Source organism: Formica exsecta, unplaced genomic scaffold, assembly GCF_003651465.1.
Source record: "Formica exsecta isolate Colony F162 unplaced genomic scaffold, ASM365146v1 scaffold80, whole genome shotgun sequence".
Lineage (NCBI taxonomy): Eukaryota > Metazoa > Arthropoda > Insecta > Hymenoptera > Formicidae > Formica > Formica exsecta.
Window position 1 is genome coordinate 265,349 of NW_021853570.1, and position 13,529 is coordinate 278,877.

The following is a 13,529-nucleotide window of genomic DNA, read 5'->3' on the forward strand; positions in this document are numbered from 1 at the left end:
AGCGTCGTTTCAGGATAAATCAGGAGTGGTAGTAGTAATAGTTTAAAGCTACACTGTTGGAAAATTTGGCTTAAATTTAACTAATTTACATATCGCATGTCCCAAACGGTCCACACAAATTTTTGTGTTCATTTAATATAATATGGATATGTTAAATGATGAATTTAATATTAATACATTTTCTAAACTTTCACTCTTTGTTTCTCGCGCGCGCACAAAAGTGTCCACGCGAATAATCACCTCATAATTTCCCAGATGTTCCATCTTACACTCGACCCGTTTCTCCGCCTCAAGGATGCGGTCAATTGGCATGTCCGCGTGCAGACTGCTCGTGCTCTCCACCTCGCTCTGATCTCGCTCCTTGGTACGTTGACGTTCCTCCTGCACCGCCTCCCTCTTCATCCCCATCGCCAGGCACTTCTGATACCGGCAGTATTGACAACGGTTTCTCTGCCGCTTGTCAATAATGCAGGACTTCTCCTCGCGACAGGCATACGACAGATCCTTACGCACGGTTCTCTTGAAGAAACCCTTGCAACCCTCGCAACTGAAAGACGAGTTCGTTTTAAACGTAAAACGACAATACAGCAGCATTATAACTCCATTATATAGTAATTTCATGCAATTATTTTATTTCAAATGTAATCCAATTGCGATCATTCCAATTAGAGACGAGATTCCAGAACCACGAATAAATAATTTTAATAGGATGTCTGGTCAAATCTTAGAAGAATATTCCCTGATTTTCCAGCTATTTTTGTTCAAAATTCCAGATAAAGAGAATATTTTAAAGATTTTTTGTGATGCAACTTTCTAAAATAATTTTTTTTTTTTTTTAATTATATGCGTTTTCTAATGCCTTTCACTCGTACGAAGAAAAAACACAGAACCACTCAAGTTTCAATTGCTAGATTGGCAAATGGACTGAAAAAAACCTGAATATCTTTTGTAAGATAAGCATTTTTCGCATGCATGACATTTTAATTTTTTTATCACTAAAAATTACAATAAAGAATATGTACTATATATTCGATATTTTGTCGACATTGAATATATAAAGAATATATAAGAAAATATAAGAGATAGATATATATTTATAATATATTTTGAACATATAATTTTTACAATTTGGCTTGTTTACGGATTGCCGATTGCTTTAGAATATAAAAGTATTATTAAAGAAAATTTTTTAAAAAATTCCCCGAGTTCCAATAAGATTCCATGAGAATTCCCTAATTTTTTTATTTTAGATACAAAAGAATCTCTGAGAATTCTAGGTTTTCCATGTTTTCTCAAGGAATAGACACCAAACACGAAATTACATTTTTTGCTTTGGAAGCAAATCGTACACTATATCTATATCTCCACTTTTAATTGACTCGAGGAATTATTGTACTTTGTTATATCGCAGTTATATATATATTTGTGCAATTATTCTGCTTCAATTATTATTGTGCAATTAAATTATGCATTATTTAAAACAAGCGGATTTTACCCTGTGCCCATTTAAAAATGAATTACAGAATTAAATGGATATAATTAAATTTTGCGCTTTAAGAATTAAGTTGAAAAAAGTGTAAAAATTTTACAGATAAATAAGATTTTTTAAATCGAAGGAAATTAAGGATGTATGTATCATATGTCAAAATATTGACAAAAGCATCAAAATTTCGTAGACTTTTCTACTATTTTTTCTGAGTATCCTGTGCAATACCTGAGCAATTCTCTTAACAATTTGGAAATTATTTAAGTTTAAAGTTTGTATTGTTTCTTATGGAAAATCGCGTATTGTAGCACTTATTGACAAATTTGACAAGGACAAAACATTGCCAGCAAAATAAAAATTTTTTTAACAAAACTCTAATAAATATTTGTGCAAAACTTGATTTAGATCCACTTACTCGTTCAAAAGTTATTTACTAAAAATTGTGGTAAAATACTTATAGTAACCCAAAAACTCCTTGTAAATTATTCGTTTCTTTTTTTTTTGTTTCTTGCAGTTCATTTAAGGATATATTAATAATCAAAAGTTTCTATCATAAATTAGAAGAAATATTAATTACTACTATTTTCTTTTGAAGATGTTAAAAACCATATTATTTTATGATACTTAATTCTTTTTATAATCTATTTTACAATCCAGATTTATTTATTTGACTTTCCAAACAGTATAAACGAAAGAAATATTTTTTTTTAATTTTGACAGTTTTTTGCAACTATTGTATAGCCAGAACGTTCTTAATTAAATCGTGTCGCACGATAATCATTATGTTGTTCACGGCACCAGGCGCGCGGAAAAAGGTGAATCACGGTAAAGAGACCATCTCGTATTTTGCAATAATACAACCACTCGAGTCCGCCGAACGATTTGTTGGCACTTTTCCTCTCACGACGTTCTCACACCAGTCTCTCCGACCTGCATCGGGGATGCATCGGATAAAGTACCACAGGTTTATGACTTCTCGCATGTAATTCTTACAGCGAGCAGCTGTCGTGAACAATACCGCGCGCGCGTAAATAAGAGATTCATCCTTGCGGTCCATTGTCAGAGACTCACAATGTATGCGTGTGTGCGCGATGACGTAATATTTAATTTTGCGAAAAATAATATCAAAACATTTTTTTTCTTCCATCGCACATGCAGTTGATGATTGAATTATTGATACAAAGTAGCGACACTATGGGTATGTATATTAAGATTACGTCATGCAACAACACGCATAGTGCAGAGTATAAATTATTCACGGTAACGTAGTAATTTTCGTAGATAAAGAGGAGAGAAATGTCAGTCTCCTCTTCTACGTCATATTTTCAGAAATCGCGAATAACATCATTCAGTCGCGGTTATTGTCGCCGAGAGAGAGAGAGAGAGTTTGTGATCATCAACGGTTCCGTGAGTCACGGCCCGCTCTCAGGGTCGTCGTTTTTAAAGTTTTTGGAACGTCTCCAGAAATCTCTCCCATTGGAGCCAGAAAAGCGGCGGCGAATTCCGCAGGCGGAGAGAATTTATTTTCGCTGCAGATATACATACATATATCTGCATCGTGTGTACATATGTGTATTTTCGCGACGATATCTCCGCGAACGATTCCGCGGGAAGCTCTCCTTTTTCGCGGTTGACAACGAAACGACGCCACATATTCTAAAAACGCTATATTCTACCCAGCAGAACCAAATAGTGGCATTAAATTCCGCTGTCATCTGCTAAATCTGGATAAAGTCCGCGCGCGTGTAACAGATATGCATATACGTCTTTGTTGAAAATCTACAGAGCTCGCGATTAACTCGAATGATACAAATTAAGTGAAATTAATCCTTAAAGGTCACATATGGATCATTTTAACTCTATCGATATTTTAACAATGGATTATCCCGAAAGCCTTAATCAATAAAAAAAAAAAAAGAAATGTTAAAAATTTATTTTTTATCTTTTATTGTATACGATCATTTTTTACAGAGATGTTGAAGAATATGTATACATTTTTGTACATTTTTTTTTTTTAAGCACTTTGAGACAGTTAAAACTGCGACAAGACATTGTGATATCCATATGTGATCAGGAACAGAAGAAGAAAAAAAAAAAATGTGTATGACCTACAAGGATTAATATTATATTTTTTGATACGTTATGTATGTTTAATTTTTCATCCGTGCCAAACACTTAAAAATGTCAAATTCTTAAACTATACTAAATTATAATACGTATATCTAAATATGATGCGCTCAACTCAGAAATGTCTATCTTTAATGTATCTTTAATGAGCCTCTTGCGAAATTAATTCGCGCGGCAGTCAATACGCTAAAAGCTGCTACCTCGACCGGGGACGATGCATTATTTGCACGTCGTGACGAGAGACCGACGAGAATCGTGCTCGTAAAGCGTATTCGCGAAGACTTGAGGATAAATCAAGCGGCGTATTCATTGTCTGGTTCGCGGCGGAGAATTTCCCCTTGTTTCGAGAATCTATATAGGCGAACCTGACACCAAGACAAACGATATGGCGCGCTAATCTCGTGGATTTTGCGAAACATCAAAATATCCCGTTTCCTCCTCCTTGGAAGACAACGCGTCTATCGAGACGATGCCCGGGATTTACGAGACGACCGTATTTACGTGTTGTTATTGTGCAACCGTAACGCGCCTTCCCGAAATTACGCCGTCGATCGCATCACACGATCGCGTTAATAAAGTACGCTAGTAATGCTACGTTAAATAATGCCAAAATATCCAGAATGTCTACTTCCTGTAAAAATATGGACAATCTGAAATTCTCGAGAATTTTTTTTTGTATCTGAAAAAATTAAGAAATTGTCATGAAATTTTATTGGGACTTGGAGAATTTTTTAAAAGCTTTCTCTTTGATAATTTTGCTCTTATATTATAAGCAGTCAGCAATCCATCGATAAACCAAGTTGTGAGTTATAATATAAATATAAATCTGTCTGTTTATATATTCAATGTCTTAATAAGATATTGAATATGTATATATTATTTATATATATGTATATATTATTTATTGTATTATAATTCTTAATAAAAAAAAAATTAAAATGTTTTGCAAGTTTAACTACAAAAGCTATTCAATTCTTTTTAAAATCTTATTTTAGAAAATTGCACTAAAAAATCTTTAAAATATTCTCTTTACCTGGAATTTTGAACAAAAATATCTGGAAGATTAGGAAATTTTCAGGAAATATTTTTACATGATTTAGCTAGACATTCTGAAACCCTGGAAGTACGAGGTGTCAAAAGAAAATACGATCTTTCTTATTTCAAAAATTTAAACGCATGTAATTATAAATCCATCAAGATGCCATCGTAATTTTCTTCTCGTTCTTTCGCGTCGTCATCTAATCCTTCTAATCGAACGGATTTTACTTTTCCACAATGTTCGCTAATTTGCAACTCGACTATGATGAGCGAAGGCTCGGTTACAACACCGTGTCCTTAATCGCCATGTAAATGCGGTAAGAAAAGAGGAAATTCCACGCATTGAACGTACAATAATGGAGAGATGAATTCTTATGCCCGTAGCGCTTTTCCAACATCAGCAATAAGATGATACGAGATGCCAAGAGACTATTGGATGATACAATAGCTCCGATAGTCGAGCTTTAGCATCGGGGATTGCATAGCGCGTCTCTAGGCGTGGGCGGCGGCGACGCACGTGATGCAATTTCTGGACCACCGTGGCAGCCGTTTGATCTCGCGGAGTTTATGCGAAAGACAAATATTCATGACACGAGACACGTGTAAAGCCGCTTGACTGCGCTGGTTCTCCCTCTCTCTCTCTCGTTATTTCTCTCTCCTTCTTTATTGTAAAAGACCTTCAACGCCATATGCACGAATAATGTCGGGGCAGAAGCTACACGATGCTATGTATGTTTCACAGTTTTTCACTCGGACGTAGGAAAATCCGTCGAAAAAAATAGAATTATACGACAAAGGCGGTTCGTCTGCTGCAGAAAATAAAAAGGCGATGCATCTCATTGCGAGATAACATTTTTAACGCAACGCACGCTTTCCAATTATGATCAGAACACTTTTAATGACTAAGAGTCCAGTCTATTCTAGCAGTATGGAAAATTCATGATTTAAAGTACTCAAAGATTTAAAAATACTGGCATACTGTTTGAACATTAAGGATGTTCTGGATGGTTTGTCAAAATGCTACAAAGTTGATGAAAATTTAATGTCATATTTTGTATTCTCTTTCAAAGTTCGGGGCAAAATTTCAGATCGATTCACAATTTAGATAAAAAGTTAGCAATTTTTGAATATCCGAGTTTTAACCCGTAACCTTATGGCGTTATAGAGCAAAGTGTAAAAAAAGAATGCTACCAATATAATGATATTTTACACACAAGTAGATTATCAACAAACAAAAATATGACAACAAGATTTTAAACGATTTACAACATAGTTTTAAAGAAATTGCAAAAAATCAGTGAAATTATGGCTCGTAATTACTTTATTTTATAATTTTTCACAAATTTTACTTTGTTAAGTTGAATTCAGGGCAAATTCACTCTTAAAACTTTCTAGAGGATTAATATCGGTGTTTTTAATATGTCCATAACTTTTGACTGGACCGGTACCTCCAGAACATCCTTAATAAAAACATATGTAAAACGCCAGAAAAATCAATTTCTATTATTCTTCAAAAATTCCTTAAAATTATCAATTTTTCATGCTAGAGTAAACTAGGCTCTTAAATTATCAAAGTTATCAAATAAACAATTACGCACGCTGACTTTTTGTTTGATATCAAAATTAATTCAAGCAGAACAAAGACCATCGAGCCGCTTCGATGGCGAATTACCATGAAATTGAAATAAAATGGCGAGAGAGAGAAAGGAGGAAAAGAGAAAGAAAGAACTTTCTGCATATACGTGTTCTCGTATTATGCGCAAGTATGCGCGTCGAATAGAGTTGCGGCGCATTTAATCCGTGAGAAATGGACACGGCGTTATCGTAGCACGCAGCGGGAAAAGAAATGCGAAAATAAGAGCGAACGCGCTCCTCTAAGCTATGCTACGTACGTTTACTCCGGGTTGTCCCGGCATTGTGTGTGCGTGTTTATTACTGCAATTTACGGGCAAGGGCATCGCATGATAGTTATGCATTATATGAGGAGGCGTATTAACATGTCCGAATGTTGGAGACGCGATCAGTTTTTGTCGGATGGCGTAGTCCCTCGGATAATTACGTGCCAGGAAATGGCAATAAAATTGCCCGTGTATTTTTAATAAGATTAATTAAGTTCCCGCAGGAGTATTCTATCTGCGCGTCTGTTCAGGCCGGGGGGGAGGGAATTCTTGAAATAATAAACATTTTTTTTTTATCGGGGTGTTTACTCAAATCTTGTAAAACAATTTCCTAAAAATTCCCTGATCTTCCAGATATTTTTCTTCAAAATTGCAGATAAAGAAAATATTTTAAAGATTTTTTGATGCAACTTTCTAAAATCAGTTTTTTTTATTGTATGCATTTTTTAATGTTTTTCACATATACGAAGGAAAAACAGAGAGTCATTGAAGATTCAAATCTTACATTTGCAAATGGACTGGAAGAAAACTTTATAAAATAACTTTCGTAAGATAAACATTTTTCACTTGCATATAAAATTTTCATTTTTTTATCACTAAAAATTACAATATTTTGTTAAGACATTGAATACATAAACAGTGATAGATATATATTTATAATAATAAATAGAAAATATATTTATAATTTTGTTGTCATTTTTGTATTTATCACATCTTCAAAAAATAATGTTAGAATAAATGATAAGTAATCTTTGCTACTAAATAAAAATTGAATAAGAAAATAAACTCTCTCTTTGATTTTATTTTAATAAAATAATAATAATATTCCTATGGAAGAAAGAAAGAAAGAGAGAAAGAGAGAAACGTACATTCTTTATTTTTGCCAATCTCAAAGGCATTCCATCAAAGAAGAATGAACAGCACTGGGTTAAAGGGTTAATTAGTCGCCACTGGAGCAAAGTGCCTATATACAATGAGGGGGGCCCCCCTGCGCTCGTAGGAACTACGGGTGGGTAGTCGTTCTAACCTCGTGAGCCAGCCAGCAGCAAGTCCAAGGTTGATGGGGGCCTCTGATGCAACGCGAGCATCGCAACGACAGACCGGCCTGCAGCTCCGTGCAACGCGCCATCGCGACGGGATGGAGACGAAGGAACCGGGGGGGAGGACCGGGTATGTGAGAGGGGGACCGTATGTATATACATCTGAATTCTCTTGCACCATAGACCAACCGAACGAACAACATCCGCGTGCGCGCAACGACCGATGTTCCAATAGTAAAAATGGCTCGAGGTCGCACAAAGCGATTCGCGGAAATTGGAACGGAATTCGCGACATCGAATGTTTTACGTAATGCAGCCGAGACTCGATTACGATATCGGCACAATTCCGTACATAGTTTATCGCGGCTTTTGGAATCACTTTTAGCGATAAGAATATATGTAATCAGGGTGTGTGTCTACTCAAATCTTGTAAAAAATTCCTTGATCTTCCAGGTATTTTTATTCAAAATTCCAGGTAAGAGGGGAGAAAAAGATTTTTTGGTGCAATTTTTTAGAATAAGATTTTTTTTTTTTTTTTTTTATTTAACAGTTTTCATAGATAAATTCGGTAAAGAAAATTTCCTGAGAATTTCCTGATCTTCCCAGGTATTTTTGTTGTAATAGTAAAACGAGAAACCGTAACGCGTTATATTAACGTTATGTGACGCTTGTCAGGAAAATAAATAAATGAAAAAAATAGATCTGAGAGAAAGAAAGAGAGATAAATATAATTAAAATAAAATTAGAACTAAGACAAAAATGTTTCACATGTATCTCGTTAATCATATTCGAGCCATACGCAATCTTTATTTGCCTGAGAGTTGCGTTTCAGAAATTTATTCGATCATGTAAGAGGGGTTTCCAATACGGCCCCGAGGGAGAAAATAAATTCGTAAACTGGCAGCGACGATCCTTTTTGCGTCAATCTCGAGTCGTTGCCGAGTGAATCAACCGCGCTTTTATCGGGCAAGGATGTTAAGGGACCGAAATACATGGAGTGAACTTGGAATATAGGTGTTTCGATAGGGAGGGTCCACGGGGATCCTCCTTTTCGCCGTTACTTTCATCATTACGCCACTCTTGGCTGAATTAGAAAGTTGGCGCAAGTTTTAATTGGATAAGTTACTTTGAGAATCTAACTTTCGTATTTGAACTGCTTCGTAAAACCGCCGGGGGAAAATGTTAACAAGACCTATCGTCTTGTATTCCAGTCTTTATTCCAGGTTTCTCCGATTTTTTTTCAGGAAGTAGATACTCTGATTAATCTTAATATGGTCGATATAATTGCCACAATTTTCATAACATAAATTTCTTAATTTTTATACAATCAAGTCATATATTAATATAGATGCGCGAAATACTTGTATATGAAAGAAAAAAAATCTAAAATATCTGTAAAATACACTTTTACAGAGATCAAAAGTGCGTGATGCGGATTGCGGAAAATAATTTTAGGTGTCGCGAATTAAGAGGTACACATACGATGTCAAATAATTTCGGCCCGTTTGACGTTTCTCAGCAATTACGAACACCGACAAATGTCGCGCTGACAGGGCGCGGAGAGAATAACAGCTATTATATTATATGCATCCAGATGCGCTCAATAGCGTAGTATGTAGTATCGTGAGGTGTTCGGGAGAGGTGTTCGCGTGTTCTCGCATAAAAGTCAGTTCTCTCGCACATGTTTCTTTTCAGCGTGCGTTTTCGCGGACGCGCGCTCGCGCGCACGCAACGCGGCGGTTCGCCGCGACCTGTTGCAGCTGCAACACGCGAAAGACGATACGCAAACGTCCCTCAAAGCCAGTCGGTACACATGCGGTGGAAACTCTTTCACCTACTATCGTGTTTCCTCTCGGCTGTCTGCGCCGTTTGGTTCGTCGACATTTTTATTATTCCGCCGGACGACGACGACGATGACGACGACGACGGTTCGACGCACCGCAACGATTATGCAAACGCGACGCCGTAAATGCGGCTGTTTTTTTTTCTTCTTCTTACGCACGTATGCACGCGAGGGACGAATGCGAGGAGACTCCGTTAATACGACGACGACGGTTCGACGCACCGCGACGATTATGCAAACGCGACGCCGTAAATGCGGCTGTTTTTTTTTTCTTCTTCTTCTTACGCACGTATGCACGCGAGGGACGAATGCGAGGAGACTCCGTTAATAACTCTGCGTGTCAAAGTTCAGTGTCGACGCTCGGATCGTCGAACAGCTCTATTTGTAACACGAGGTCTAAGAAATCTTTCAATCATATGCATTAATGACTCGTGAGGTAAGAAATGATTACGAACCAAGGTTGAGACAGAGGAAAATGATAAATCGCAAGGAAAAAAATTCGAAGCGTTTTTTAATATTCAAGTAAAATCACGGCTTTTATACTTGCGTGTCTCGAAACTTTGCAGATTCCGACGAGAGCGTATATATTTCTCCCCCCTTTCCCCACAAAGAAGTTGATCCCATCAATCCCTCGAGTAAAGACACGAGACAGCCTCGAGGCTGACTTATCGAGCGTTAAATAATTGAGGAAAGGTCGGTGAGGTTGTTCAAGATGGGAAAACGACAGTGTAAGAGTCCCCCTCTGCCCCCTCTCTCCTCACCCTCCGAGCGCTACTCGATTTAATTATTCGGGGACCGCGGCTGACTATTTTCATATCTACATATTTATTTTGCAACAACTATTTGCGCGAATCGAAGGTTAAAAATAATTGAAAAAAAAAAACAAGGCATCTGTCACGTCGATTTATAGGTAATGCGGCCGGGTTGCATAATAAATTGTCGCATTCTCGTGGAACAGTGATCGTGATTATTCATCGTCTTCCGTTAACGAGGGTCAGGATTATCCCGCGAATAATCCGAGGAACATTGAACCTCGGCGGAAAAGTCTCATCTGGCAAGCATGACAAATTCATATTCATAGGCTCGGCTGGTCTCTCCACTCTTTCTTGAATTAAATCGCGTATACAGGGTTCTCTTTCACGAGTTCGCTCTCTTCGGAAACGCTAATAACGTTCTTTCGAAAGAGCAGTAATTATTTTTGCAGTTGGCCGAGACGCGACAGGAGAGGTGGCGCACAAGGGAATATTCAAACGAGTTTGTTGGCTCCTATTGAAGAGTCGAGCCGCTTGAGATATTCAATATTACCGTCGCGATCGAAAGATTATATACTTGCGCGCGTACATTTCTTGAATAAAATCTCCGCGCACGTCAAGGATCAAATTTACATGATAAATACGCGCGAGAAGAGGTAAAACAGTTTTTTTTTATAGTCTCGAGACTTCTTTGCCAGATACATACTTGCTACGAATGTATAATCGCGACTTCAAATACATTTTCTGCGCTATTTCGTGCGTATTAAAATTTCTTTCTGCGCGAGAAAGACAGATAACTCTTTTGCTATCAAATCAAAAGATAATAATGACAGATTGAAAAAATTTCTAGAGTTTTATTGGAATTGTTTAGAGTCTCGAGATATTATTTGGCGACTACATAATATCGTTCGTCATGGAATAATAAATTTACCTGTAGACGCCGTAGTGTTTGCCGCTTGCACGATCGCCGCAGATCGAGCACAGATGTTTGCTGCCCGACAAAGGATGATTAGGCGGATAAGGCGTGACCGTCTTGCTCTGACCACTGGGCGATGTACTCAGGAGGTTGCTGTGACAACCAGCATTGAAGGATCTTTACATGCAAAGCAGAGAGAACGATCGTCTATAAATCTACGTCACTACCTAATCGTAACGTGCACATTTCGGACAATTTAATGTGTTAACTAAAGGACCGCTATATACATACATATATACATATATATATATATATACCAAGCTTTCATTTAGCTTTCTTTATATATTTATTTTTAACATCTTTATTATCATTAAAGAGTATCAAAATTTCTTACAATCGGCTTCCTCTATCCATTTGCAATTCACGAATGTAAACATTTTATAAACTCAAAACTAATTCTTTTATTTTTTATTTTACCTTTTTGAAAACAATTTTAATTAATTAATGAGATTTTTGTGGTTAAAATGATACCAAACACAACATAATTCGGATAATTTTCAGTTAGATGCATAATAAGAACTTTTGTTATGCATCTAATTGAAAATTATTTAAATCGAAAAAAAATTAATTAAAAACATAAAAAATAATTTAAAAAATCAAAGGCAAATTCCGGTTTCATATTTATATACCTGGTATTCACTAAAGATTATAATATTATAAAAAAAGGGAATACTTACCCCGGACTGTTGGGACCCGATGGACTAAAGTTCCCCGGATTGATAAGAGCCGTGTCGGGCTTCATGTCGAGAGGACTCTGCGGACCCACTGACGACATCGACATATTGCTATCCAAACTCAACCCTGAAACACACACAACATGTTTTTCGAATTTATTTTATCTAAATTTTATATTTCGCATTCCATTTATCTTACTAGTATTAACGTCACACATTCGTATATTTAATGTTGCATAAATATCGTTTCTCTTTCTTGCAATTCTCTCGAAAGATCAAACATAGCACGCATGATGAACGTGCCCGATGCAAATTGCAGGCAATTTCTAAGAAGTTGCGTGAAAGATGCTCTTATTATCCGATACTTATACTATAGACGATCGCTCTTCGTGATACGATATATCCTTTTTAAGGATGTTTTGATTGTACAATAGTTAGCAAAAAGTTGTCCAAATTAAAAAAAAACATATTTCTTATGTTTATACTATTTGGAAAATCAAATAAATAAATCTGAATTATAAAAAGAATTATGTATCATAAAATAATATCGTTTTAAACATCTTCATAAAAGATAATAGTTGCAATTAATATTTTTCGTTGTACAATAGAGTAGCAAAAAGTTGTCCAAATTAAAAAAAAAAACATATTTCTTATGTTTATACTATTTGGGAAATCAAATAAATAAATCTGAATTATAAAAAGAATTATGTGTATCATAAAATAATATCGTTTTAAACATCTTCATAAAAGATAATAGTTGCAATTAATATTTTTCGTATTTTATGACAAAAACTTTTAAATAATTTCCAAACCGTTAAGAGAATTGTGCTCAGGTTTTGCATAGGATACTCAGAAAAAAAAAGTAGAATGGTCTACGAAATTTTCATGCTTTTGTCAATGTTTTGACATATGACGCATACATCCTTATATAAAGTGGTAAAAGGGCATAAATTAAAAAAAAAAACCACGAGCAGGAGAAGCACCTCGGCGCCTTTCTCGCTCGCATCTTCCGCGTCCTTCGCGCATTCCTTTCGCGCGAGGATGAGGACAACGACGCCTCTCGGCGCAATCGCGCCGGCAACAATTCACAGTTACAGGAAACCCGAGCGTAACCACGTGTCGTCGATCGATCAATCGATCGGATTCGACGATGCATCCTTCGAGACGGAGGAAAGTCCGCGCGCTCGCGCCGCGAGAAAAAGGAGAGGAACGAGCTCTCGGCCCGCGAAGGTCGAGCGATCGGGACGCGCGATTATATGCGGTCACGAGACGAGATGCGACCGCGAGGAGCTGCAGGTGCGGACGAAGGCGCTTTCAGAGCCTTCAGGGACCGTGTAATGCCGAGTTTTGTTCGGGGAGAGCGAGACTCTGTCATTATCCGAGAACGTCCATCGTAGGGATTTCTCTCTCCTCGGCATCGCGTGAATGTGAATTCTTTCCGTCTTTCTGCGGAGACCGTCCCCGCTTTACGTGCCGATAATATCATTGGTTATTGTGGTGTAGAGTATATAATACTAAGGATCCGTAAATTGAGTATTTATTATCCATTTATTAGAGGCAAACTCTCAAGATTTATAACTCTCGAGACGGTGGTGACCTTGCTATTTGTAGATTTGCGATAAGCCGTTTCTACAGAATGAAGGATCTAATTGCTCTTAATGTGCAATTATATAGAGCGTAAAAGTAGCTACACGA

The 13,529-nt window shown here is 36.8% G+C and overlaps 1 protein-coding gene across 26 annotated transcripts in view; it reads right to left on the reverse strand.

Annotated features, from left to right (window-relative positions):
- LOC115244238 (retinoic acid receptor RXR) overlaps positions 1 to 13,529 on the reverse strand; it is a 99,059-nt gene that overhangs the window by 3,064 nt on the left and 82,466 nt on the right. For 25 of the 26 annotated variants that reach the window (XM_029821744.1, XM_029821741.1, XM_029821725.1 and 22 more), the window contains 3 exons: positions 11,838 to 11,961; positions 11,116 to 11,277; positions 241 to 547 (listed from right to left, as the gene is read on the reverse strand). In XM_029821744.1, the coding sequence (XP_029677604.1) occupies positions 241 to 547; positions 11,116 to 11,277; positions 11,838 to 11,961 (593 nt within the window). The remainder of the gene's footprint in view (positions 1 to 240; positions 548 to 11,115; positions 11,278 to 11,837; positions 11,962 to 13,529) is intronic. The other variant, XM_029821742.1, reaches the window with a different exon arrangement.